General features: G+C 50.3%; 1 protein-coding gene across 1 annotated transcript; it reads left to right on the top strand.

Annotated features, from left to right (window-relative positions):
• Nucleotides 1-6,890: 6,890 nt before the first annotated feature.
• On the top strand, nucleotides 6,891-16,770 carry Alox15b (arachidonate 15-lipoxygenase type B). The gene is made up of 14 exons (XM_006973465.4): nucleotides 6,891-7,100; nucleotides 7,186-7,408; nucleotides 7,697-7,778; nucleotides 10,725-10,847; nucleotides 11,060-11,163; nucleotides 12,345-12,517; nucleotides 12,714-12,860; nucleotides 12,971-13,174; nucleotides 14,030-14,116; nucleotides 14,267-14,436; nucleotides 14,616-14,737; nucleotides 14,838-14,938; nucleotides 15,016-15,186; nucleotides 15,619-16,770. The coding sequence occupies exons 1-14, from the start codon at nucleotides 6,954-6,956 to the stop codon at nucleotides 15,796-15,798; spliced, it is 2,034 nt and encodes a 677-aa protein (XP_006973527.1). The 5' UTR covers nucleotides 6,891-6,953; the 3' UTR covers nucleotides 15,799-16,770.
• Nucleotides 16,771-27,542: the final 10,772 nt, after the last annotated feature.

The following is a 27,542-nucleotide window of genomic DNA, read 5'->3' as shown; positions in this document are numbered from 1 at the left end:
ACTCGGTCGTCTTTCCCATGTGACGTCTGTCCCACCTTTTGCTCTGGTGGTGGTGGTGGTTGCATGGGTCTTGCATAAGAAACACAGCTGGGATGAGCTATCTAAAGGAGTCTGTGATGGGAGAGTCCCTGTGTGGAAGTCTTCTGTGTGGTGTGTGTCAGGTCCCAGGGAAACCCGGACAAGTCTAACTCAGTACCTGTGGCTCTTCCCAGCTCTCCCAGCATCCCTCAGTACCTGTGGCTCCTCCCAGCTCTCCCAGCATCCCTCAGTACCTGTGGCTCTTCCCAGCACTCCTCACCTCACCCCGACCCTAAACCTCTCCTGCCCAGGGGCTGGGCTTCCCTTCCCCCAGCGTCTGATTCCTGTATAATCCAGACATTTGACCACATGCTCTCTTGGCCTCTTGGTCCTCTGCTCCTCTCTTGGTCTGCTTGTCCTATCTCCTCTTCTCTCCACCCCTGCTTCTCTCCTGCTCCTCCCATCCCCCATAGCCTGGTTCAATCTGGAACCTTCCAGATGCATCAGACTGAACTTTCCCTCATATCACAATAAAAACCTCCTCCTCAGCCATACCCAGGAGCGGTCACGCTCTCATTTCCCCTCAGTGTGGACTAGAATGCCTGCCTGATGAGAAGGATGAGTACGGGGATGGTCTAAGAACGGTTACAGTTCCTGGGAGAAGCGGGGAAGGGGTGAGAACAGAGGTCTACCCAGAGGGACGTTGAGTAAAGGTGACATTACAATGGGAAGGGACAAGTGACGAGCACCTTCCACATTAGCCTCTGATTTGGAGGAGAAATTGGATGAGGGTGAGGTGGAGGTGCTGGGGGACTGAAAGGAACAGAGAGTACAAATTAGATCTTTGCTGGAAAGCCCTCCTTAGCTAAGAGCTAAGAGCTTGGAACCCAAGAAAGAAGCTGGATATGGAGGAAAAAGGAAGTGAGGTAAAAATGCTAGAATGCCTGACCTATAATACAGAGGAAAGGGAAACCCATGATTCATCAGACGAAGGCCTTAACCATGCCCTGGTGCAGGAAACCATGATGGAATATTCTATTTTCCAACCATTGTGTTGGGAAATACTTTTAAACAAGAAATGAAGGAACCTCTTACAGCCTGTCCCGTAAGGCTGTAGGATATGGGAGAAGATGGACTCAGTTTGAGTGTTGTAGAAACAGACACTCAATTAGTGTCACTACCCATCCTTATTTGAGACAATGGCTGCATAACCTGAGACAGTATGAGGGAAATCAGTCTCTGACAGACTGGGTCATTCAGATAACACCTGGTTATCACTGGCTGAGGTCCTTAATATCAGGGACGAGAGGAGAGTAGAGGAAGAACAGGTATCACTGAGGGAAGTGAATATTCAAGAAGTAATGTCCGTGGAGAGTTAGGAAAGGCAAGGGCCTGAGAGACGGCTCAGCAGTGAAGAATTGTAGGCCAAGGCGTGCGGTAAGAAACTGCCAACATGGCCACTCCACTGTGGTGGGGGAGGTTTTTATCGTGAATAAGAGAGAGAACACAGAGAGGCATCTGGAAGAGCTCAGAGCTGAGAGAAAAGAAAAGAGCAGGCCGGAGATGACCAGGGCTAGGGAAGGGGGAGTGGAGATCACAGACTGGGCAGGGCCAGAGCCGCTCAGGTAGGGGATCTGAGGGGAAAGGCCAGGAGGCTAACGGGGGGTGGGGTGGGGTGGGGGGTGGGGGGTGGGGTGGGGGTGGGGTGGTGGGGGTGTTGAAGTGTCTAACAAGTGCTCAGGAGCAGAGAGAGGGAGCCTGGAGGCCAGCGTGGACTTTGATATGCTGATAGACACCACAGGAATATGTCACAGGAGAGCCGAAAGTCCCTTCTGCTAGAGGTTAGGGAAACGACTCCCTTTGGGGGTGTCGGGGGGGGGGGGAGACCTGTTTCACAAGTTCTCGGGGTGTGTTGGCTTTTTTCTAACCTCCAAAAACCCTCCTACAGTCCAGCTTGAGCTCATTCCTGGATACATGGGCTACCTGACACCTAACAGGAACACTTCTTGCTTTTGCAGATGCTTCCTGTTTGGTTCCCAGCACCACGTCAATCCCGCAGGTCACAACCACCTGTGACTCCCGCTCTAGGGCACCCAAGACTGTCTCTTGGCCTCTGAGGACACCCTCACTCTTGTGCACATATTCACACAGACACACATGCACACACAATTAAAATTTTACAGATAAATTATTTTAAGAAAAACGTCCATTTAGCAAGCCCCTCCAGGCCTGTATGAAGCCTCGATGGCTTGTCGAGTTTTTTGGTGTCACGTGATCTTTATAAAGTAGGAGAGCCCTTGGTGGGTCTGAGCGACTGAGACCAGTATGTAAATCAGAGCTGTATAAGTGGTGATACAATTTAGGGGAGACGGAAGAACAATGAAACAGAGAGAGGGGTCAATCCGGTTCACCCAGGGCAAATATGGCAAGATATATGCTAAGCTGAAATCCTTAAGGAAAAAAAACTGACCGAAATCCAAATGCTATGCTAGTGAGCTTCTGGAAGGCTTTAAAGCCCGAGAAGAGCAGTATGTAGAAGATGATGAAAATGAAAAAGATTAAGCTTGTTCAGGGTGTGGTGTGGGCAGCCACGCCCCTAAGTAAGCTGTTCATTCCCCTCCAGCAGGAAATCGCTGGTACTGGCTACTGTTCACCTAGCCTGGGGCTATCACAGCAGACAGGTGGAGTTGAGAAAGTGGGAGTGGCCATGGCTACCAAGTTTGCCACCCACTGAGCTTGCTACTGAGGCAATGACCATGGCAGCAGCCTCCAGTCTGTCAGGCCAAGTGAGCAGCTGGAGGGGCAGGACCAGCTTGGCCCTGCCCCCCCACCCCCCTGCACACAGGCCTGACCAGCTGTTTAAGCCATCCGCATTAAACCTGTCAGGAGCGGAGAGATGCAGGGGAGCTTCGTGGAACCATGCTAGGAGAAGGAAGCTGGCTGGGAGAGAATGGCTGTGGTGTAGGAGAGCTACCTAAGGTGATGTCTCCCATCCAGGCCACTCTACCATCTTAGGGAAAAAAAAGTCTGTAACGGTGTCCTGGGTGGATGGCAACGGACATGCCTCAAGGTCATACGGTTCATCTCCATACCTGGCGTGGGTGGCTAACATGCCAGAACATGAGAGTAAGACCCCATTGCTGAGGATGTTAGTTCAGGATTGATGGAGGAGATCTGGAAATAAAAGGAAGAGCAGAGCGGCCTCTATGGGGACCGATTATCTTCAGATCAGGATAATGGAAGGACCCCAGGCTCTCCTGGGGATGGAGACCGTGTGTCCAGGTGCAGGGCTTGGGCTTTGTAGGGCAGAAGAGGGAACTCTGGGAGGGAGTTTATCAGTGATGTGATCTCTACGGTGTCATGAATGACGTCAGTGGAGGTTCTCGTTACTGCGCTGGCTTTCCCATTGGTCAGGTGTGCTGATCATTAGGCTGAGTCAGGGGTTTCTCATCTCTCTGAGGTTCCTTGTTTTAGGTCATTCCTGTCAAAAGACATTGCATGCTCTAGGTGCAAGACACAGAAATACAGCTGGGATTCGGCTGGAAAATCCTGCCGCACTGACTAGCTGTCACAGTGCTGGTTGTTGCTACGTAGGCTGCTGGGAGAGAATGTGTCACCAACAGTCCTGATCAGCTCTCCACCTTAGACGCTAGAGTGTCAAAATGCCAGGCAGGGTGGACCTGATGGTGCAATGGTGAGTGACGTGACTACCGTAATGAACAGCTTCTTGTTGGGAATCAAGGTCTACTCCACAGGAGAGAATTCACACAAACTACCTTAAGCCAAGATAACTGGGGAACATCTGCTATTGTTTTGTTAAATGGGTGTGATGAACCTGTCAGTCTTCCCTCTACATATTCTTGATTATACCCATCGATCATGGTCAGCCCCAATCTGTCAGGGAAAGAAGCTGCCTTTTGAAATGATGATTTCTTTCTTTTGTGGTTGTTATTTTTGTTGTTTTAGTTTGTTTGTTTGAGACAGGGTTTCTCTGTGTATAGCCCTGCTGTCCTGGAACTCACTCTGTAGACCAGGCTGGCCTTAAACTCACAGAGATCCGCCTGCCTCTGCCTCTCGAGTGCTAGGATTAAAGGTGTGTGCCACCAGCGCCCGGCCGCAATGGTGGTTTCTGAGAACTAGTGGCTGTTGCTGTGGCACGGTGGTCTGATGCTCAGCTATAGATGGGCATCTACATCAGTTCCCCCCATGGCTTAGGGAACGTTGTGGAAGAGGGAACAGGAAGAATGGAAGAGCTGGGAGGAAGAAGGGGTGGGATTGTTTTGCAGCAATTTCCTCTGAGTTGACACGGTCCATCCTGGAGGGAGCAGAGAGGCTCATGGGACATGTTTATATCATGAGATATAAACAAACCTCACAGACCCTGGAAAATTGAAACTTAGAAGACTCCCCAGGCCTCTCCTGAGGATTTAAAAACAGAAAAGTCCTGCTGAGGAAGGAGACTCTGGCATGTTGAGTTGCCCACAAGTCCTGCAGAGAGCTCCAGGGCTCCAGCTTTCATGGGCTGTCACCCACACTGGTGTGGGCTTCGGGGCGGCAGCTGCCTTTAAGTCTGAGCTCCTGCAAGTAAGCCCTCACCATACTCCTTTAAGTGACCCCAATTTGTTTTACCAGATTGGATATGGGGCTGTCATTGCTTTGATCTGATGTTAGTTTCCTACCTGAGTGAGTAGGTATTTGTTTACATCTCCCCAGAAATTGTGGCACACGACGTGTGTGTGTGTGTGTGTGTGTGTGTGTGTGTGTGTGTGTGTGTGTGTGATGGTATCCCTAGTTACTCTGTAATCATGTCAATCTGGCTTTTACCCCACCACACCGTAACACTGTTCCGGGTCAGGTCACATGCTAGGCTTGGTTTCACAGAAATAGATTGATCTATGCCAAGTGTGCCAGTAATCTCAACACTTGGCAGAGACTAGAAGATCAGGAGTTCAAGGCCAGCAGTATTTGTGAGTTCAAGGTCATTCTAAGCCTCATGAGACCGTGTCAAAACACTCTATACCCCAAACAAGGGTTAATCGTGCTTATAAGGTAATATCACAAGCTCCAAGATCTTCTGTTTGGCAAATCTCCTAGCAACAAGTGACACAATTGTCCTATCCCTTCTTGGATCTCATAAAACACCCTCTTTGTACCTCCCTTTCTGTCTGCAATAGTGTGGATCTTAAATCCCCCAGATACTCCTGGAAGGTGATGAAACCCTTGAAAGGTGAGGCCTAGTTGGGGGTTTCCAGGTTATTAAGGGACTTAGGGAGTTCTGGACACCTCCTTGACTTTTTTGGCTCCCTGGTCATGAGGTGAGCATTTTTCTTCTAGCATGTACACCTACCACGGTGGCCCCAAAGCTGTAGGGACTAGACGCCCCCAAACTGTGAGCCAGCATAATGTTTCACTTGTTATAATTACGAAAAAGTTGATGTAACACACTGAACAGTCTCTATTGTTTCCATCTCTTCTGCAAAACTTGTGACTCTCAGGGCACCTTGGAGCCTGCCCCCCCCCCTGCCCTTTTCCAGCCTGTGGCTCAGACATCCATGTGCTGGTGACTTCCAGGTACATACCTTTAGTAATCACTATCCTTGGATATCTAATGGGCACCGAAACAGCGTTTCCAGACCAGAAACCCCAAATCTGTTATTTCCTTCAAAATCAAACTCTGTCTGCTTCTTCCTTTTGATACCTCTCATTCATTCTCTCTCCACCTTTCCCTTCTGCAGTGACCTCGGGGCTTTCACACAGACAATTCCCCCAACAGGAAATCATCCTCCCTAGACATACCCTTTTCAAAAATACATATAGTATTTTTTTAAAGATTTTTTTTTTTTTTTTTTTTTTTTTTTTTGGTTTTTCGAGACAGGGTTTCTCTGCATAGCTTTGCGCCTTTCCTGGAGCTCACCTCGAACTCACAGAGATCCGCCTGACTCTGCCTCCCGAGTGCTGGGATTAAAGGCGTGCGCCACCACCGCCCAGCAAGATTTATTTTTTTATGTATACAGAGGAGGGCACCAGATCTCATTACAGATGGTTGTGAGCCACCATGTGGTTGCTGGGAATTGAACTCAGGACCTCTGGAAGAGCATTCGGTGCTCATAACCTCTGAGCCATCTCTCCAGCCCCTAATATTTTTAATTTACCGAGATTTTCACATATACATACAATGTATTTTGATCGCATCCACCCCCATCCCTCTTCTCCAGCTCTCTCTGAATTTCCTCCAACCCCCCTCCCAACTTCATGTTCTCTTCTTTTTTAATAACCCACTGAGTCCAATTAGTGCTGCCCATATACACACACACTCAGCTCACCTGTCCCTTCCTCTGGGTCGCTGAGGCCTTTTCTCTGCACCTCAATTTGTCAGACTCTCACATTAGCGATATATCTTTCCCAGCATTCATTATCATCGAAATTTCTAATACATACTGCATTTGAGTGTCTTTCCCCCCTTGTGCTTGATTTTAATAAGCATGCAGTCAAAAGCCAAGTCTTGCCTGCCTCAGTCCGGGCACGGTGACGGCTCTCAAAATTATTTACTAAAAGAAATGACAGAATGCACGTAGCCGGAGAAGAGTTGTAGGAAACCGGGAAGTGGATCCCGCACACACATTTAAAGCTAAGACAGCACATAAATAAATTCAATAACTGTACCCCACATCCCAATTCGGTCTCAAACTCGCCCTGGGGACCTGAGTCACTTCCCTGTCCAAGTACTACTCATTGTCGCTCCGGGTTTCAGTCTCTCAACCCAGCTCCTCCCAGCCGGCCCTAATTCTGGCGGCAATGAAACCAAAAGGGAATTCTGTCGTCCGTAGCAAACACGTTTCCCCATAACCTGGAATGGTGGGCGGGGCATCCCTGGGGTAGAAAGGCACCCAGCCTGGCAGTCCAACTTGCAGTAGAGAGCCAGACTGGTTAGGAGTATGGCTAAAGTCAGGGTGAGAGTATCCACCGGGGAGGCCTGTGGGGCTGGCACCTGGGACAAAGTGTCTGTCAGCATCGTGGGGACCCAGGGAGAGAGTCCGTTAGTGCCTTTGGACCGTCTAGGCAAGGAGTTCACTGCGGGCGCTGTGAGTGTCTGGGGAGCGGGCAGTGGTGATGATGGAGGAGGGGGAGGGAGGGACCACCCTCGGCGTACTAAACAGCCCCTCCTAGGAAGAGGACTTCGAGGTGACGCTCCCCCAGGACGTTGGCGCTGTGCTGATGCTGCGGGTACACAAAGCACCCCCAGAGCTGCCCCTCCCGCTTGGGGCCCGCCCGCCCGACGCCTGGTTCTGCCGCTGGTTCCAGCTGGAGTGGGGGCCCGGGGCTACACTCCACTTCCCGTGCTACCAGTGGCTAGAAGGGGCGGGGGACCTGGTGCTGCAAGAGGGAGCAGGTGAGGGGGTGCCGAGGAACTGGCTGGGGCCACCTTAGGGGCACAGCAGTGTGGAGGAGGCTAGGGTTGGGGACTGGAGAGGCGAACTAGTGTGGACTCCAGGAAGGGGCAGAGGAGGAGGGGGCGGGGGCTGGTGATGCTGCAGAAGCAGGCGGCGGGCGGCCAGCCTGCTGCGGACAGAAATGTACCCGGGGTGAGGGCACTAGTGGGTTTGGCGGTAATAGGAGGGAGAATGTTTGGAGCCAGAGGTCAGGAGAGTATCCTTTCCATCCATGCCCCGACCCACAGCCAAGGTCTCCTCGGAAGACCACCACCCTAAGCTCCAGCTCCAGCGTCACGAAGAGCTGAAGGCCAGGAAGGAGATGTACAGGTGAGGAGGGAGCTAGCCATTCTTCCAGGAGGGCTCACTTCTGGCATGGGAAGCAGCCCAAATAAGGACTATCATCCAACCTGGACCGCAGGTCCAGCTGCATTAGCAACAGTGGGCACCTGCGACTCACAGGCCCTCTGCCCTTGAGGCTGAGCAGGAAGACCCTATCTATCTTAACCAGCCTTTCAGGTGACTCTGGCCCCCACTGGAGTGTGAGAACCCCTGCTCCAACAGCCGTGCCCTGTGGCTCACTCCATCTTTCTTTGCGGTTGCTGTTTTATTTCTCTTTTTTTCTCACCTGTCCATCAGTGCATCCATCCTCTCATAAACACAGGCGGAACTCCAGGCATCCCCTGGGGAACTTGGAACACATCCCTAGAAAGGAGACATCTTCAGGCAAGGGTGCTTTCTCTGTCGTCTGCTCGGGATGAAGAGTTTAGAGAGGAGAGCCACCTAAACGCTGAGCTCACAGAAGGTGGAAGTAACAAAGGAAGGAGGCTCCTGAGAAGTCAAGTCAGGTGTACTCAGGAGGACACTTTCCAAAGAGCTTGGTGCTCTTAATCTTGGTTGCTTCCCAAATCCTGGGCTGCCTGCTTTTGCCCTAGGTCTCTGGAGATCAATCAAATTCTACATTTGTCCTGAAAGCCATGAAACTAGATCTCACAGCAGTGGGGGGGGGGGCAACAACACGACACCGACACAGACACAGGTGATGCAGGGTCAGTGTAGACCCAAACAAAAGAAGGGGGAGTGTCTCAGGGAAATCATTTCATCTCTTTGATCTTTATTTTCTTCTTGTTTGGGTTGTTAGGGAAAACAAGTGAGAAATGGTTAAGAATGTAGCTAATTAGAAAACAAAACAAAAAATGCCTGGCGGTGCGCAAGCCTTTAATCCCAGCTTGGCAGAGGTAGATGAATCTGTGAGTTTGAGGCCAGCCTGGGCTACAGAGTGAGTTCCAGGACAGGCTCCAAAAGCTACACAGGGAAACCCTGTCTTGAAAAACAAACAAACAAACAAAAGAATGTATCTAATCTGACTGGGAGTGTAATTCTGTACCAGAGGCTCTGGGTTTGTTCTTCAACATTACCTTTATTATAAAAAGAAAACACTTGGGCTGAGATGTATGTAGCTCAGTTGGGAGAGTGCTTGCCTAACCACATAAAGCAGATATGGTGACACGCACCTATATTCCCAGCGTTTACGAGATGAAGGCAGGAGGACCAGAAGTTCAAGGTCACCTAGAGCTACACAGTGAATGTGAGGCTTAGTACATATGAGACCCTGCCACCCTTGGGGTGGCAGGAACCACTCAGCAACAAAAATGCTAAACCCTGCATAAATGTGTGCTGTTAGCATTATTCCTATGTCTGATCTCTCTGTCTGGGTCCTTAATATTATAACTAAAGTGAGGCTTCAACCCCCCAGCATTAGCATCTTCTGGGTACCAGTTAGGGAAGGCAAGCTCTTAGTCCCACCTCATTACCCACTGAGAACCTGCTGGTTACCAAGAGTCTCAGGTGAGTCAAGTACAGAGTTTGGTCGCCACCTAGTGGCAGTATCCTTTAATTGCAAACTGTCCTTTGATGTCCAAACTCAAATCTAAAAGCTTTTTCATTATTCAATTGTTTTTGATACTGTGAGCTGAACTCATGTTCTTTGCATTCCAAGTAAACACACATCACTGACTTATATTCCCAGTCCTTTTTAATTTTTTATGTTTATTTTTTAAAAACTTGTGCCTGGTAGTGGTGGCGCATGCCTTTAATCCCAGCACTTGGGAGGCAAAGGCAGGTGGATCTCTGAGTTCGAGGCCAGCCTGGTCTATAGAGTGAGATCCAGGACAGCCAGGGCTGTACAGAGAGACCTTGTCTCAACACCCCCCAAAGTTGCAATTACATTTTTCTTACATGTCTGTATGTGCACAACTATGATATCCATATGGAGGTCAAAGGGCGACTTGCAGGGATTGGTTCTCTCCTGCCACGTGGGACCCAGAGATTGACCCCAAGTTGCTAGACTTGATAGTAGGCAGCAATTTTTTAATATTTATTTTTCACATCTTTATTTTTATTTTTTATACTGGGGATTGAACCTAGGACCTTATGCATTCTAGGCAAGTGCTCTACTTCTGAGCCGTATTCACGATACTTTTTAAACTTTTTTTACTTAGAAAATGGGTCGCAGCTTGTTGAAACAAAATTTAATTGTTTCACCGAAAGGTCTCTGGCTGTGGCTTGCATGATTGTGGGGCTTAAAGACAACCGCCTTAGGTCAGGGCAGAGTAAACTGATACAGCTCCCCAGGCAGTGGAAGCTGGACTGCCTCTGGATGGGATGTCTGCCAACAGCAACTGACTCCCGGGGAACAGGCCAGCTCAGGACCACATCCCTTCCCAAGATGCATCTGTGTTAGGCATCAGGTACTTCAAACAGATTACAAAGCAGGTGTGTGAGCAGAACGCAGAGGTACTTACAGAAGAACGAGCAGGCGGGGAAAAGCCACGTATCCAGCCACAAACCAATGGCGATTCCCTCCCATCTCCCAGATGCTTTTCTCCTCTCCTCTCTCCTGCCCTCTCTCCTCAGCTCTTCCTCCCTGCCTTTCTCCCTCCCCCGCCCCCTGCTTTCCTGATTCCCACTCTACCTAGGTAACGGTCCCAACATTCACATCCTGTAATCCAGATACTTAAGGAACTCCACCTGTTTGGCTCAGCTCCAACCTCAAATTCCTTAAGGGGGACTCCAACTGACCCAGAAGTCTCCTGTGGGGACGTGTAGCTTCCTTACAACCCAGTGAACACAGAGGAGAGATGGGTCTCTGGAAGGTCCCTGTTGGCAGAAGGGGGCTGTCTATGGCCAGGGCCCCCTGGGGCAAGATTCTTCTGACTCAATCCAAGGGCTCCTCCCTGAAGCCTTTGCTGATCATTTACCTGTCACCTGTTCCAGCTGGAAGACCTACATTGAAGGCTGGCCTCACTGCCTCGACCAGGTGACTGTGAAAGACTTGGACCTCAATGTCAAGTACTCCGAAGTCAAGAATGCCAGATTCTACTTGAAAGTCTACTCTGCGTGAGGATGCCACACTGTCCCTTGTCCCCACCCCTATGTTCTCTTGTCTACTCAATCCCATACCTCAGTATACAGCTCGCTCAGCCCCGCTCAAGGCTCAGTTTTCCTGTGCTGTAGGACAGTGGTTTCTTAAGGGGACTGACTGCATCGGGCAGACAGGGGAGGCTCTCCTGGAGCCTTGGTCCTTCTTCCCACACTTCATGTCCCATCAGGTTCACAGAGCTGAAAATCAAAGGATTCCTGAACCGCACAGGACTCTGGAGGAGTCTGAGGGAAATGAGAAGGATGTTTCACTTCCACAAGACTCCTGCAGCAGGTGAGGCCCTGGGCCAGGATCCTAACCTCTCTCTGGGAGATCAGCACCCATCATTACCAGGAGGCTCATTAAAAATTCCCAATCCACCTTGTGACTTTGGGCGCCTCCTTGCCCTTCCTATTAGACCTTAAAGTTCCCACAGAAACTAAAGAGGGGGAAGGCAGAGGGGACCCCTGAGCCAATTCAACCATTGTCCAGATAACCGTGGTTGGGTCTATGGACACAGGACGCACAGTGGAGTTAGGCTGTGGCTACTAATAAGACTCAAAAGCACATCATTAGTGTTCCTTGGAAGATGTACTCTTTGGCTTCAGAAACGGTTAAAGGAGGAACCCACGCTAGCTTTCAGGGTGCCCTAGAAAGCTTTCATGGAGGGTGGGGAGGCTAAGTGGGCATGAACACTAAGGATGAGGCACAGGGCAGAGAGTGCTCTGGGGACAGACAGATGAAGGCCCTGAAGACAGAAGAACAGGAAACCTATAAGAGAAAGAAGTTGCTGTGGCCCAATTGGACTGAGTAAGAGAAAGAAAGTCAGGGAGCAGAAGTCACGTCCACGTTTGTGTGGACTGTGGCAGGTTGGGGGCTTTCCTAAGCACAACGCGAGGCTAGTGACTGGTGGCCAGCTGAGGGACAGTATGACTAGATTGCTCCACTGGGTGGGTTGGGGGTCCGGGGACAAGCAGGGAGATTAGCCATGGGGTTCCAGCTGACGTCAATGGGGATGGTGGCTTCATCAAGGATGTGGCTGTGTGGGAAAGGAGTGGACAGAGGGGCCAAGAGACCCCAAGGATGGAGGGTCCATGGGCCTCAGTGAGAGGAGAAGAAAGGTACTTCCCACAGAGCTTCTGGGCGCTGCCATGGACAGTCAAATAGATAAACTTGCCGTTCCTTGGGATGCCAGGAAAGGGGTGGAGGCTGAGCTGGAGGAAGATCCCACACTTACGTTGCATTTGAGGCTAGTGAGTCCTCTAGGGTGGTGTCAGGTAGACGGCATGATGATAGGCTGGGACTAGGGGTTGCTCTTTGGTGAACAGGCAGTAACCAAAGCCAAGGGATCGGGAGGCCATTGTAAGAAATAAAGAGGTCCCCAGGATGGACAAGGGGGAGCTCCATCATGCAAGCAAGGAGGAAACCTGTAGGAGCTGTGGTGACTTGTCTCCGTGTCCCCCGCCCTCCTGAAGAGTACGTGCTGGAGCACTGGCAGGAAGACGCCTTCTTTGCCTCCCAGTTTCTAAATGGCCTCAACCCGGTCCTGATCCGCCGCTGTCACAGCCTTCCAAAGAACTTCCCAGTCACCGATGAAATGGTGGCCCCAGTGCTGGGCCCTGGGACGAGTCTGCAGGCTGAGCTGGAGGTGGGACATGGTCTGCAAACTCGGCAAACCCCCTATGCTAGTTTCCCCGGGCTCATCCCCCTCCTGGAGACAGCGGGACCAACTGTGTGTTACCTGCCAAGAGCAGCCTCTCTCAAAATGCAATCCCCTGGCAATCCTGGGTCCTCGTCCTGCTGTAGAAAGCCGGGTGCAGTCCTGGCTCCCTTTTCTCCTGCAGAAGGGCTCCCTGTTCTTGGTGGATCATGGCATCCTCTCCGGAGTCCAAACCAATGTCATCAACGGAAAGCCCCAGTTCTCCGCAGCCCCAATGACCCTGTTATACCAGAGCTCAGAGGCTGGGCCCCTGCTCCCCCTCGCCATCCAGGTCTGTAAGAAGGCAGGGGGCGGGGCGGGGGATGGCAGAAGTAGAAAGGGTCCCACTGAGTGATTGACGGACATTGGCACCGCCTCCCTCCCCGCCGGCCTTACCTCCAGCTCAAACAGACTCCCGGGCCTGACAACCCCATCTTCCTGCCCAGCGATGGCAGGTGGGACTGGCTCCTGGCCAAGACCTGGGTGCGCAATGCCGAGTTTTCCGTCCACGAGGCCCTCACTCATCTGCTGCACGCGCACCTGCTGCCGGAAGTCTTCGCCCTGGCCACGCTGCGGCAGCTGCCCCGATGCCACCCTCTCTTCAAGGTCAGTGGCTCACAGCGAGTTGGCCCAAGCCAGGCGTGATGGCGCACACCTTTAATCCCAGCACTTAGAGAGCTGAGGCAGGAGGATCTCTATGAGTCTGAGACCTGCCTGGTCGACCTAGGAGAGTCCCGGAACAGCCAAGACCACTGCATGGAGAGATCCTTTCTCAAAACAAGGTGGCTCTGTCTGTATCCCAGGCTGAAACCAAGTCTGTAGACTTCTGGGCTTTATCCTGTACCCTGTGGCGCCTCTTCCTAGTGGCCTTTCCTCACTCAGGTGGCCTTACCTTTCCAGGCTTGGATGCAGGGCTCCCATTCTGACAGAAGAACACAGAGTGGAGTCTGCATCCAGGGCCTGAGACAATATCAAAGCGGAAATCCGAAAGTGTACACAACCATGGGAGGGGAAGCCTTGCCTTTCTTGGAGATGTTTTAACTTGATGACAGAAACAAATGTGTCCTGGGAAGGCTCCTCAGGCCCTGCTCTATGCTCTCCAATCCGACTGCGGCTCCCAGCACCTGGCCCTCAGAAGTAGGCTGAGGAGGACAGCCCCACATGGCCAGACCCCAGCCCTGCGTTTCATGGTGCTCTGCCTGCTCCAGGGGACAAAGAATCTCAGGAGGTTCCCAGGGTCCTCATTTGACAAAATGGGCTGGTGTTCAGAGGGGAGAAAGAGCCTGCCTGAGGACACAGGACAGGATGCTGTGGGCCCTAGCCCTCATCGCTGGGCAGGGAGCACCATCACAAATTGTACCTACTGTCCTGGCTGGCTCCTCCTGTGTGGCTCACAGGGTGGGTGGCTTTGTGGGGGCGGGCCTGGGTTTCCCAAACTTTGCCATCTCCTACCCCTTGCAGCTGCTGATCCCCCACATTCGGTACACACTGCACATCAACACACTTGCGCGTGAGCTGCTCATCGCCCCCGGGAAGGTGGTGGACAGGGTAAGCACCCCCTTTGGCGGGAGGGCATTCTTCAATTGGAAGAATATAGAGTTCTGAGGTGAGAGAGGCCCTGTTTCCTTAATGTTGCCCCCCCACAGTGCTGCTGCCTGCTTTTGAAGCAAGGTTCTGGTGCCCAGTTCTTTCCCTCAGTCCACAGGCCTTGGCACTGGAGGATTCTCTGAGCTGATAAAGAGAAACATGGAGCAGCTGGACTATTCTGCCCTGTGTCTCCCTGAAGATATTCGAGCCCGAGATGTGGGAGACATCCCAGGCTACTATTACCGGGATGATGGGATGCAGATCTGGGGGGCAATAAAGAGGTGAGGGAACCGTCCTCGGGAAGCTGCAGGGGCAGCGGAGGCAGGAAGACTGGGCGGGAGATGGGACGCTCCGGGGAGGTTTACGGTGAAGCGGGCTGACCTGCATGACACCGGACAAGGATGCTTCTCAAGGGAGGGTCAATTTGGAGTCAGGGACTGAATCCAGGTGCACCTTACAGCTTCGTCTCGGAGATAGTCAGCATCTACTACCCAAGCGATGTGTCTATTCAAGAGGACGGAGAGCTGCAGGCCTGGGTGAAGGAGATCTTCTCTGAGGGCTTCCTCAGCCGAGAAAGTTCAGGTACAGGGACCTCAGCCCTGGGGCCCAGCCCCACGCTCGGGCCTCTCTGTGAGGTCCTCGGATCCCCAGCAGCCCCGATGCCAGCCCAGCTTTCCTACAGGTGTGCCCTCCTTGTTGGATACCCGGGAAGCCCTGGTCCAGTACGTCACCATGGTGATATTCACCTGCTCAGCCAAGCACGCAGCTGTGAGTGCAGGCCAGGTAAGGTCGGGGCGACAGGCAGGCACTGCGATGGAAGGGCCAGGGTCCTGTCCTCATTGTATCCTCCCTGCCTTCAGTTTGACTCTTGCGTTTGGATGCCCAACCTGCCACCAACCATGCAGCTGCCACCACCCACTTCCAAAGGCCAGGCTCGGCCTGAGGGCTTCATAGCCACTCTCCCACCAGTCAATGCCACATGTGACGTCATCATTGCCCTTTGGATGCTAAGCAAGGAGCCCGGGGACCGAGTAAGTACAGAGCTAGGAGTCAGGCCAGGCTGGGCTGGATAGGAAAGTACGCGTTGTTTGCCCTCCCTGGGCCAAACTCAACCCTGACATCAAGACCCACCCACGCGCACCTCACTAAAAGGTGCGACCCGTGACCCTTGGTCACCTCACACTGAGGACCAGGTGTGCAAAGAGGATGATGAGAACTCACTCTCCGCAATGACAGTGACATGGGACTAAATGTGCCTTTAAATCTTCACATCAAATGGGCTAAGAGATTACAGAGCGCTGTCCCTTGGGAAAATGTTCAGGACAGGGACAGGGTTGAGGTTCAACCAACGACTGTAAGGTGACTGGATCGGGGACACACTGTGGCCATAGTCAGCTAAGGGTGGGTCGCAGCTGCTCAGGTGATGGGGACCTCGGCATCTCAACCCTGTGATTGGTCCCCAGAGGCCTCTTGGCCACTATCCAGATGAACACTTCACAGAGGATGCCCCACGCCGAAGCATAACTGCCTTCCAGAGACGGCTGGTCCAGATCTCTAGGGAAATCGGGGAGCGGAACCGAAGCCTGGCACTGCCCTACATCTACATGGACCCTCCCCTCATTGAGAACAGTGTCTCCATCTAAAATCTTGAAGAAGAGGGCCCCATGTGACATACAGACCCCTTGATCATGTCACTCCAAGCTAAGCGTCACCCAGAGAAAAAGGACTTTCAAAATATACAGGTCCTCATGTGCTTCTCCTAGATAGCCAAGCCCCATCCAACTCCCCAGTGAAACACACAAACACAGTGAATAAAATCAAAACAGACAAACCTAAACCCCTACAGAAGACAGGACCTCACAGGACAGGGACACCAAAATAACTGGAGACACCGAGGCTTCAGCTCTGATTGAGGGCTTTGCTTGTTCACTTAGTTTTGCATCTAATTAGCTTGGACCGTAACGGAAGCACAGAATCCTGTTCCACTGCCCATAGTCAGTGAGACCTCACAGTCACAGGCTCGGACAGGCTTCTCAGCCAAACAGGAAGCAGCTCAACCAAAACCTACCAAGAGGTCGATCATCACCTACAGGCTCACCCTGAAAGTGAATATAACACTCAGAAGGGGTTATTGGAAGTCAGGCAGAAAGAGAAGGATGGGGTTGAACACATGGCTCAGTGGTTAAGAGCACTGGCTGCTCTTCCAGAATACTGGAGTGGCTCACAACCGTGTGTAATTCCAGTTCTAGGGGACTGCACACCCTTCTCTAGCCTCTGAGGACACCAGGCATGCAGGCAAAATATCCATATACATAAAAATTAGGTTTGGTTTTTTTGTTTGTTTTTGTTTTTAGGAGAGACGGACATACTATCAGGGCCATTTCTAGCCCACCTCTTCTCAAAGCCCCCCAAAGTGATCTGTAAAGCAGGCCCCATTTCCAGAGAATTAGAAAGACTACATACCTCTAATACCTCGTCCTCTAGAGTCCAGCTCCACTCTGGAATCCCAGTATTTCATGTTCACTCTCCAGTTCTGGGTTTTTTGTTTGTTTTTGTTTTTTCTGGCTCAGACTCTGAACATTCATTAAAGTAACAAATGAGTCCTTTTTTAAGTCACCCAATGAATTTCATCTCTTATACTACAGGCATCAAAGTTTTGGGTCTTTGGTTGCATACATTTTTATGAAACAATACTCAAAATGTAACATATACACTTGGGTTGGATGGCCCAATGGTTCAGAGCACTTGCTGCTCTTCCAGAAGAACCAAGTTCAGTTGATTCAATTCCCAGCACCTATGTCAGGTGCAACCACCTGTTAACTCCAGCTCTAGAGGATCTGATGCCCGCTTCTGGCCTTGACAGGCACAGTACCCCTGCACACATACACACTGACCCACACATGCATCGAATATATATATTCTATCTACATGAACCCAACCATTGAATCCAATAGACCCAAGCTTTAGAACAGGTAGTGTGGTCTACCGGACAGCCTTGGTAATCCTTTGCCAAAAATGATTTAGAGTTATGCATCTCTTAAACTGTTTTGGTTTCTGTCAATAAGCAAGTCCTGGGGCTGGAGAGATAACTCGGGGATTAAGAATGGGTATGCCAGGTGGTGGTGGCGCATGCCTTTAATCCCAGCACTCGGAAGGCAGAGGCAGGCAGATCACTGTGAGTTCGAGGCCAACCTGGGCTACCAAGTGAGCTCCAGGAAAGGCGCAAAGCTACGCAGAGAAACCCTGTCTCGAAAAACAAAAAAAAAAAAAAAAAAGAGTGGGTACTGCTCCTCCAGAGGACTTGAGTTTGGCTCCCAGCCTCCACATCAGGTGGTTCATAACTGCCTGCAACCCCAGTATCAGGGGCATTTGACATCTCTGGCTTCCACAGGTATTTGCACTCACAGGTATTTGCACATGCACATACCCACATGCAGAAACACACACACCTACACAGGTCCTTGCACTCACATGCACATACCCACATGCAGGCACACACACCTACACAGGTACTTTCACTCACAGGTATTTGCACATGCACATACCCACATGCAGACATGCAGACACACACACACCTACACAGGTCCTTGCACTCACATGCACATACCCACATGCAGACATGCAGACACACACACACCTAAACAGGTACTTGCACTCACAGGTATTTGCACGTGCACATACCCACATACCTATACATACTTTAAAAAAAAAAAAAACAAAAATCAAACCTTTAAAAAGAAATAAATAATTCCTGACTACTTAAGCCAAGACAGGGTGGAACGAAACTAAGTGTCTTTGAGTATTAAGCCGTTAAACCCTGCGGAAGTCCATTCTGCTGTGGATATCGTTCTGTATAAATAAAACACTGATTGGCCACTGGCCAGGCAGGAAGTATAGGCGGGACAAGGAGAGAGGAGAATTTTGGGAAGTGGAAGGCTGAGTGGGGAGAGACACTGCCAGCCGCCGCCATGACAAGCAGCATGTGAAGACACCGGTAAGCCATGAGCCATGTGGCAAGGTATAGATTTATAGAAATGGATTAATTTAAGATGTAAGAACTAGATAGCTAGAAGCCTGAGCCATTAGACCAAACAGTTTAAATAATATACCATCTGTGTGTTTATTTTATAAGTGGGCTGTTGGACTGCCGGGGCTTGGTGGGACCTGGAGAGAAGCTCTCCAGCTACACCACTCTCCTCAGCCTTGCCGTGGGAAGAGCAAAGCTTCTGCCAACTTCCTTCCTTTGTATATTTTCGTCAGTATTCTAAGTTCTTGAAGGGAGATGTTTTACCAACACAGATGGCCAGGAACCCAAGGTGAAGTTGTGCCCAGTAAAAATCATGAGATCATCCTGGCATTTCCCAGCTGACTGTTTGGTTCATTTGGGGCCACGTGACTGAATTTGGCCAATGGACTAGGAGAGGAAGTAATGATTGTGACTTCCAAGATAAGCAGTGAGCTGAGGTGCCCCTTTCTACTGCAGGTGTGAGGCTGCCTTGCAGGCATATTGTGTGAACTCAACCTTACCTCTGTCTCTGTAAGCTTAGGAGGACAAGGTTTGTAGCTGGAGAGCTTCTCTCCGGGTCCCTCCAAGCCACGGCAGTCCCACAGCTCACTTATAAAATAAACACACAGCCGCTTATATTATTTAAACTGTTTGGCCTAATGGCTCAGGCTTCTAGCTATCTAGTTCTTACATCTTAAATTAATCCATTTCTATAAATCTATACCTTGCCACATGGCTCATGGCTTACCGGCATCTTCATATGCTGCTTGTCATGGCGGCGGCTGGCAGCGTCTCCTCCCACCTCCCTGTTCTCTCAATTCTTCTCTGTTAGTCCCACCTATACTTCCTGCCTGGCCACTGGCCAATCAGTGTTTTATTTATTGACTAATCAGAGCATTTGACATACAGACCATCTCACAGCAAAGGTTCACAGCTGTTGTGGTCAGCACAGCAGAAGTTCTCAGTAAGCACATGCTAAATGCAGAAATTAATACCAAAGTAATTCCCAAATCCCTGTAGTGAGTTTCTTAAAGGTGGGAACTATAACTTATTCAACTTTAGATGTCATATGCCTAGAAACATCCAACCAAAAAAAAAATGATTAAATGGATAGATGGTAAAAGTCTCAGGGCTGGGCCTCAAGGAGAACACTGAGCTAGAGTGACCCTTTGCATAAGATGTTTGTTAGAAGAATTCTTAATGGTTTGGATAAACAGACAGCCACCTGGTAGGGGCTGTGAGGAGAGTTCAAACCCCCATACCATCAACAGCTTGGTGGGACTTTGATGAGAGTACAGGCCTATGAGGCAGAGTGAGGGTCCCTTCTTATAGGTCTCGGGATGGAGGGAGGGGTTTTATGCAGCCAGGCTGTCTGTGATTCCCGGGGCAGTGGGGTGGAGGAAATTCCAGGCAGGAATGTCCAACACTGAGAAAGTACAGGAAGTGAGGGGAGGGACACATACTGTTGAGGTGTACTCACTAAATAAGAAGGGGGAGGGATGTGTCACCACCGCCACCAACAGCCCTTGGACATCCCAAGAAGTCTGGCAAGCTGAGTTCTGTAAGTTTCCTTGGGGAAGTGAGAATGAATGGTCCTCGTCATCCTCTGGAATCTGGGCACCTGACTATCATACTCATGGGCAGGCTCTTACTAGGGGACTGCCTTTCCTCCATAGCATCCCTCAGAAAGAGGCCACAGGTGGGCGTGGCCACATCAGCCCATGCCGTCAAACCTAACCTGGGCACATGGATGAACTTGTGAACTGGAGCGATACTGTGCTCCAATAATAAATAGTTTGTTTTCATGTATATCTTTTAAAGGATATATGTTTTTATGTATATCTTTTAAAGGACAGTTTCTCTGTGTTGACCTGGCTGTCCTGGAACTCGCTGTCCACCTGCCTCTGCCTCCCAAGTGCTGGGATTAAAGGCGTGCGCCACCACCGCCTTAAAGTTATAATAAAAATTACATATTTTAATTATGTGTCTATGGGTAGGTATGTTGTTTGTACACCTAAGCGCAGTGCCTGAAGAAACCAGAAGAGGGCATCAGGTCCCTAGGAGCTGGAATTAACAGTGTTGGTTGTAGCCACCAGACCTGAGTGCTGGGGCTGTACCTAGGTCCTATACAAGGGCAGCAAGTGCCATCCCTCCAGCCCGGCAGCATATGTCTTTTGAGATGAACTATCATCTGCGAGAGAAGGGAAGGACCCAGCGCATCTCAGCTGTAAGAATCCATGCAGTCAGTCCCAAGCTTGGAGAAGCCACCACAGGGCAGGCACTGTGAGATGAGCCCTGTTATCCCGGGAGTGGTGGAATCCCAAATAAACCCCCTAGCTTTGTCTCAGCTGGCTTTAAAAAACAAAAAAAAACACTAGTTTTGGAGGTCACATAGCTTGGCAGTTCATTAGTAGTCTTCCACTAGTTTGCTGTAGAGAAGACCTTTGCCATGTGTGCTAGGGAGACACAAGCCAGGGTCATCGGAGAAGAGGGAATCTCAACTGAGAAAATGCATCCATCACTCTGGCCTGTAGGCAGGTCTGTGTGTGTTTTCTTGATTATTGACTGATGTGGGAGGGCCCAGCCCACTCCAGGCGGCATCATCCCCAGGCAGGTGGCCCTGGATGGTACAAGAAATGTAACTGACCAGCCAGGCGGTGGTGCTGCACGCCTTTAATCCCAGCACTTGGGAGGCAGAGCCAGGTGGATCTCTGTGAGTTCAAGGCCAGCCTGGTCTACAGAGTGAGATCTAGGACAGGCACAAAGCTTACACAGAGAAACCCTGTCTCGAGAAACAAAACAAACAAACAAACAAACAAACAAAAAAAAAAAAAGCCGGCAGTGGTGGCACACGCCTTTAATCCCAGCACTCAGGAGGCAGAGCCAGGCGGATCTCTGTGAGTTCCAGGCCAGCCTGGGCTATAGAGTGAGTTCCAGGAAAGGCGCAAAGCTATACAGAGAAATCCTGTCTCAAAAAACAAAAAAAAAAAAAGAAAGAAAGAAAGAAAGAAAGAGAGAAAGAAATAAAGAAATGTAACTGGGGGACTAGAGAGTTGGCTAAGTGGTTAAAAGTACTTACTGCTCTTGAAAAGGACATGGGGGGGGGTGATTCCTAGCACCCACATGGTGGCTCACACCCATCTGTAGCTCTGTAGCTCTAGTCCCAGGGGATCCAGTGCCCTATTCTGACCTTAGCAGGCACCAGACATGCATGTGGCGCCCAAACATACATGCAGGGAAAACACGCATACAACTGTTTTTTTTTTGTTGTTGTTGTTGTTTGTTTGATTTTTTGAGGGAGAGTTGAAGGCCAGCCTGGAGAAGAAGCAGCGTTCCTCCATGGTCTCTTCTTCCCTTCTTGCCTTAGTTCCTGTGCTGACGTCCCTCAGTGATGGAGTGTGATGCGGAAGTGTTGAACAACAACAAAACCTTCCCTTTCCCGAAGGCAACTAGCACACCACGTGAGTCGTGATGATAATTGTTGGCTGAACCACCTTTCAGGGACCCAACAGCCGCTTCAGCTGCTGACATTGAAACTTCACCTGGTCCTGTGTTTACTAGAACAGGTGAAAAGGGTTACCTCTCTGCCTTCATTCTGTGGCTTTCTCCTTTGTTGTCCTAACCTGCACTCAGATTCCAGTCAGCTCTGCGTACACACAAAACAATCATTTGAGAACTGTTTTGCCCAAGACTATAATTCAGGCTAAGCTTGGCCTAATTCTGTCTTATCTCTCTCTTCCCAGGTCAAGAAGCAACAGACCACGGAAAGGAGCTACCTGAGATGGTACCCTAGTTCCTGGGCGATCACCAACGATTTCCAGAAAGTACATAGATATTCCCCATCCTTATTCACCTTTTCTCTCACGCACATTTTCCCAATCCATTTCCGTGACACAGATTCCCTGCAGGTGAGAGTCTGGTTTGTTTGTTCTTTAGATTTACCTTTTTCTCTTTTTATTTACATGGATGTGCTACCTGTGTGCTTGCTTACCAGACAAGAAGAGGGTGCCAGGTCCTCTGGAACTGCAGCTATTAGCAGTTGTGAACCACCCATCTGCCTGCTGAGAACTGAACCCTGGAAGAGGACTAGGTGCTCTTAACCACGGAGCCGTCTCTCCAGAGTCTGAAGAGAAAGTTTCCATTTCTCCACTATTTGTTCATTCAAAAAAAGTCTTCCTTTTCCTCACCTTTTTCTTAGACATTGATTTTTCCATAGTGTGAATTTCTGGACCTGAGTTCAGTCACACTAAATCTCTTACACACACACACACACACACACACACACACACACACACTAGACCTTGGACTCTTAGCCATGGGAGAAGAGAAGGTTGTTACAGGTAACATTTGCCCTAAGGAAATGTTAACTTTTCAAATTGGTGGGTCCACAGGAATAAAGAATTCTCCAGAGACTTGTGCCCTCCCTTCGGCCGTCAGACAACTCAAACAATGCTATCAACGGAATTTCAGATTCCCCAGGAATCTCAGGCTGGGTGAGGAAAAGGGCTGGCAGCCTGGTCCAGCCAGAAGAGGAACTTGTCTACCAGGAAGAGATTTCACACAGTTCTGACAGCTTGTCAGACCACCTGGTAAGAAAGATGGAGACACTGAAGACAAGGAGGACCACACCTGGACCAGACTGCATAGTTATGCCCGCTCCTTGCCCTCTGTGGAAAATTAAACCTCTGTCGGGACACCAAGATGGACTCGGAGCGGACTGGACCTGTTCATTTGTTCTCTTCCCAGTGTGTGACACTGGAGACATAAAGCACCCCTCCCTATTATTTATTTCATTTTATAAAACAAGGTCTCTCTGTATAGCCCTGGCTGTCTGACACTTGCTATGTAGACCAGTGTCTGCCTTCAGAGTGCCGGGATTAAAGTGTGCCGCCACACCCAGCTCTTTCTGGGGCTTTTAAGCAGGACTGGGAGGAAAAACAAAAAAAAACAAAACAAAAAAAAACAAACAAACAAACAAACAAAAACAGGGCATGCTAAAGGTAGGGAAATGGGCCTGGGATCTCTCTCTCTCTCTCTCTCTCACACACACACACACACACACACACACACACACACACACACACACAAAGCATACCATCCAAAGTGTTTCAGCAGTATAAAAAGTTTTACCTCTGAAGAAGGGTGGAAGCAAGCCCTGACACCCAGCGGGGTCTTGCTGGCCTCTTACTTCTAAAGCCTGCTCTGGGTGTCAGGGCGTGGCCTGCCCCATCTTCCCACATGACTGGCTAATTTAACACAGTACGCTTGATAAGCAGAACACAGCTTCCGAGCACAGCACGCAATCGTGAACACATGTTTTAGTTTCAGGAAGATGCTGTCTTGGGAGGATTTTTCAAGGTGTTGTTTTTACTATTTTCTTTAATTGTGGTATGACTCTTATTAACTGTTTGTTTGTAGAAAATACAGTCCGTTTCTTTTACATTTCCTACACTGAGCAAACACTCTTCCAATTTAGCTCTACTCTGGCCCAATAGCACTCTCTCTCTCTCTCTCTCTCTCTCTCTCTCTCTCTCTCTCTCTCTCTCTCTCTTATTTAATTGAAGACAGGAGGCCGGGCCCTACTTTTGGGGACTTCCAGGACCCTGAGTGAACAGAAAGGGAGGACTTATCTACGAGTTTCTCAGATCAGGAAGTCTGACGAGGGGAGCAGTCGGGTGCAGATGCCAATCATGCCAGCTCTGCTCCTTCCCTCCCCAGGAAGCAGGGGATGCCAACACTGGAGGGAAAAAAGTCAGGCTGGTGGGCACAGACGCGGCCACACATACTCTGCTCTGCCTTGCTCCAGGGTGCCAGAGAGGAGAAAGGAGACAGAGCCGGGAGAGGGGAAGGAGGGTTCTCATAATATGGACCAGTTTCCCCTGGGTGAGGTATTGAGCCAGAGAGGATCACTACAGGACTTGTCACCCTGACACACTGCAGCAGGCTGTCCGTCCTCTTTCCCTCGCCTTGAGGTCCCACCAGACAGTTGCCTTGCCAGCGACCTTCAGCTGTGAACAGGATGTGACACTTTCTGCAAGGTGTTGAAAGGGACTCTTCAGTCTACACACTGCGGTGTGCCAGCGGGCCAGGCTCGCAGTTCGGCGCAGGGTGTGGCCAGAGACCACACCGCAGCTGCCGGAAGCAGGAAAACAAGAAACGGCCAAGAGAGGGAAAATGAACAACAAAATGCCGTGTAAAATGGTGTGGGGAGGAAGCCTGGTAGCTTGACCGGTAAAAAGGATTGACCGCCTTGCAAGAGAGCAAAGGCAAGTTCCGGGGAAGCGGGAAAAGCCACACCTGTGTTAGGCTCTACACGTGAACGGGCTGAATGACATGTCGGTGACAGGCAGGTTTGGTGGTTAGAAGTACTTCCTGTAGTACTTCTTGTAGAGAAGCCAAGTTCACTTCCAAAATGAGTACCTCATGACTCTCGTTTCAGAGGGTCTGACTCCTCTTTTGGCCTCTATGGGTACCCATAGAGCCATACCCTTAATTAAAAAAAAAAAAAAATCTTTGTAGCCGGGCGGTGGTGGCGCACGCCTTTAATCCCAGCACTCGGGAGGCAGAGCCAGGCGGATCTCTGTGAGTTCGAGGCCAGCCTGGGCTACCAAGTGAGCTCCAGGAAAGGCGCAAAGCTACGCAGAGAAACCCTGTCTCGAAAAACCAAAAAAAAAAAAAAAAAATCTTTTTAAAAATTTAAGAAAGGAATATAAAGTCTATGTCAGCAACCCTTCCCAGCAAATGTTGGAAATCTTGTTTGTCAAATGTGAGAGGTTTTAACCAGACACTAGGGTGGCAAGCCTCCTTTCCCTCTCCATGGCTCCATAACTTCCCTCTTTCTATCCTGTCCTAAAGACTCATACTGTACCACTGAAGAACCTCACCCATGCCCCCTCGATACCATCCCAAACTGAAGAGTCAAGAAGACTATGGCTTGTCTTGTGTAGGTCTCTGTGTGTGAGTTTGCCGCATGCATCTGGTGTATCTGTGCGCCCCCGTGTGTCTAGTGCCGGTGGACGCCCAACGAAGGTTATCAGTTCCCCTGGAACCGGAGTTACAGATAGTTGTGAACGGCCATGTAGGTGGTGCTGGGAATCAAAGCCCTGACCTATAGAAGAGCAGCCAGGGCTCGTAACTGCTGAGCCATCTCTCCAGCCCCTGCTTGTCCTAAGGACATCTGTTTTCTAGGGGAATGTGCCATTGTTCATCTTTGCTGCATTTTTTTTTTTTGTTTTTGTTTTTCGAGACAGGGTTTCTCTGTGTAGCTTTGCGCCTCTCCTAGAACTCACTTGGTAGCCCAGGCTGGCCTCGAACTCACAGAGATCCGACTGGCTCTGCCTCCCAAGTGCTTGGATTAAAGGCGTGCACCACCACCGCCCGGCTATTTGCTGCGTATTATTAATAAAGCTCATAATGTAACATGGGTCCTTTAGAACGTCATATGGGTTCTATTCAATAAAAAAAGATAAATCAGTTGTCTAGTGTTGAGTAAGACAATGATGATTAGTTCTTTACGTAAATTCAACAATTTGGTGATTAGGTGGGGGGGAGTCTGGGGGAAGGTAAGGAGTGGATACAGCGAGCGTCTCCTCTCACTCCCCCCACCCCAAAGTCACCTGGCAGGACAGTGACTCTGTGCTCTGTGCCCAGTGCGGCACAGGAACTTAGGAAAGGCAAAAGGCAGCAGGAATAATATTGGTGAGCTGTTTGGGAGGCTGCTGGTCCCTAGAGTCCTCAGCTCGTGGTCCTGCATGCTCAGGTCTCCAGAAACAAACAAACTCTCTTTTGGTTGCCCTATGACACCAACAGAACCTGATATCTGACCAAGAACTCCCCAGACACCTGGCATACAGCACTTCAAGGACCAGGTCCTGAGGTACTCTCTACCCAGCCGGCCTCAGACTCTTCTCTCCATCTCTGCCCCTGGCCAGGTGAGTTCCCCAAGGCTCTTCCAAGTCTGTATGCAGAAAACCTCAAGGAGAGTTATCCTGACCTGAACTTCCATCACCTAAGAGCTAAGGAGAGTGCTCCTGACCTGCACTATTCCATCACCTAAGAGCTAAGGAGATGCTTCTGACCTCCACTATTCCATCACCTAAGAGCTAAGGAGATGTTCCTGACCTCCACTATTCCATCACCTAAGAGCTAAGGAGATACTCCTGACCTGCACTATTCCATCACCTAAGAGCTAAGGAGATACTCCTGACCTGCACTATTCCATCACCTAAGAGCTAAGGAGATGCTCCTGACCTGCACTATTCCATCACCTAAGAGCTAAGGAGATGCTCCTGATCTGCTCTTCCATCACCTAAGAGCTGGACCAGAAGTCCCACATCCTTTTCCCAGCCTGGGTTCTGCTATTGTCTGTACAGTAGCTGTGCTGAAGGTGTGTGTGTGTGTGTGTGTGTGTGTGTGTGTGTGTGTGTGTGTGTGTGTGTGTGTGTGTGGTCTGCAATGGCGGGGGAAGCTGCGCAGAGCCAAGGGGTCCTTAGTTGAGAACTGGATAATCAGAACATTCTAGTATTCCAAGACTTGTCCAGAACCGCTACCAAGTTCCTTCCCAGACCTGAGGAGAACCTCAGTTCTGTCTGAAAAAAGTTCATTCTGTGTCCTCCGAGGCTTCTTGCCTGAGTTCCCTCCTGGTGGAAAAAGCAGGCTAAGGGAGTCTGGAGTACGCCCCACCAAAATGTCCTCCCTCATGGTTTGTCCAGGAATTGCTCCTTACAAGGTTTCCAAAACAATGGCCCAAACACAGCCTCACAATTCCACTTCTTCAAGGCAACAAGGGTCGCACACACTTCCTGTGGCACCAATACCGCCCCTTTTCCTTCTCCAGATACCTGTCACCTCTGTCCCTCACAGCAAGCCAAGCGACTAAAACTGGGGAAACTGAGTCAGGGCGTTGGAGTCTGCTCATCATCGCCCTCTCCACCAGCTGGCAGACCACTCCATGCTCTCTGCATTGGGTGAACTACGATCCTCCTCCCAGGCTTCTGTCCCAGGGTCACTAACTGGAGGTCTAGCCTTCACCCCAATTCTGCTGTACCAGCATCATTCTCTAGCAGAGTCTTCACCACCCAGGTCAGAAAGTCAGGGCCCTGGGGGCTGGTAGAGGAAGGCAACACATCCCCAGGACAGCTGCAGCCTGCTGCCAATGCTGCAGTTCCGGGCGCTAGGCAGGGCCCCTGTGGCCCTCCTTCGCCCCTCCATAGTTTGGAGCTTTGCTATTTGCTTGGTTTTGTAGTCTTTAGCCTGCATCTTGGTGTAAAAGTGCTGGTTTGTGTCAGAGAACAAACTGCACTTTGGCATAAATAGCACCACCCACCCTGCTGAAACCTTTGGCCGTTCTATCTGTCGTGACTCCAGCAGTTAGAAAGGAAC

This window comes from Peromyscus maniculatus, chromosome 8 (genome assembly GCF_049852395.1).
Source record: "Peromyscus maniculatus bairdii isolate BWxNUB_F1_BW_parent chromosome 8, HU_Pman_BW_mat_3.1, whole genome shotgun sequence".
Taxonomy (NCBI): domain Eukaryota; kingdom Metazoa; phylum Chordata; class Mammalia; order Rodentia; family Cricetidae; genus Peromyscus; species Peromyscus maniculatus.
Note: the sequence above shows the minus strand (reverse complement) of the source record. Positions and strands in the feature narration are given on the sequence as shown.

Excerpts from the sequence above, each read along its gene's own strand:
- Alox15b (XM_006973465.4), top strand. The coding sequence starts at position 6,954 with ATGGCTAAAGTCAGGGTGAGAGTATCCACCGGGGAGGCCTGTGGGGCT. Across the intron at positions 12,861-12,970 it reads TGCTCCCCCTCGCCATCCAG|CTCAAACAGACTCCCGGGCC; the intron begins GTCTGTAAGAAG and ends CCTTACCTCCAG. Across the intron at positions 14,939-15,015 it reads CAGCTGTGAGTGCAGGCCAG|TTTGACTCTTGCGTTTGGAT; the intron begins GTAAGGTCGGGG and ends CCCTGCCTTCAG.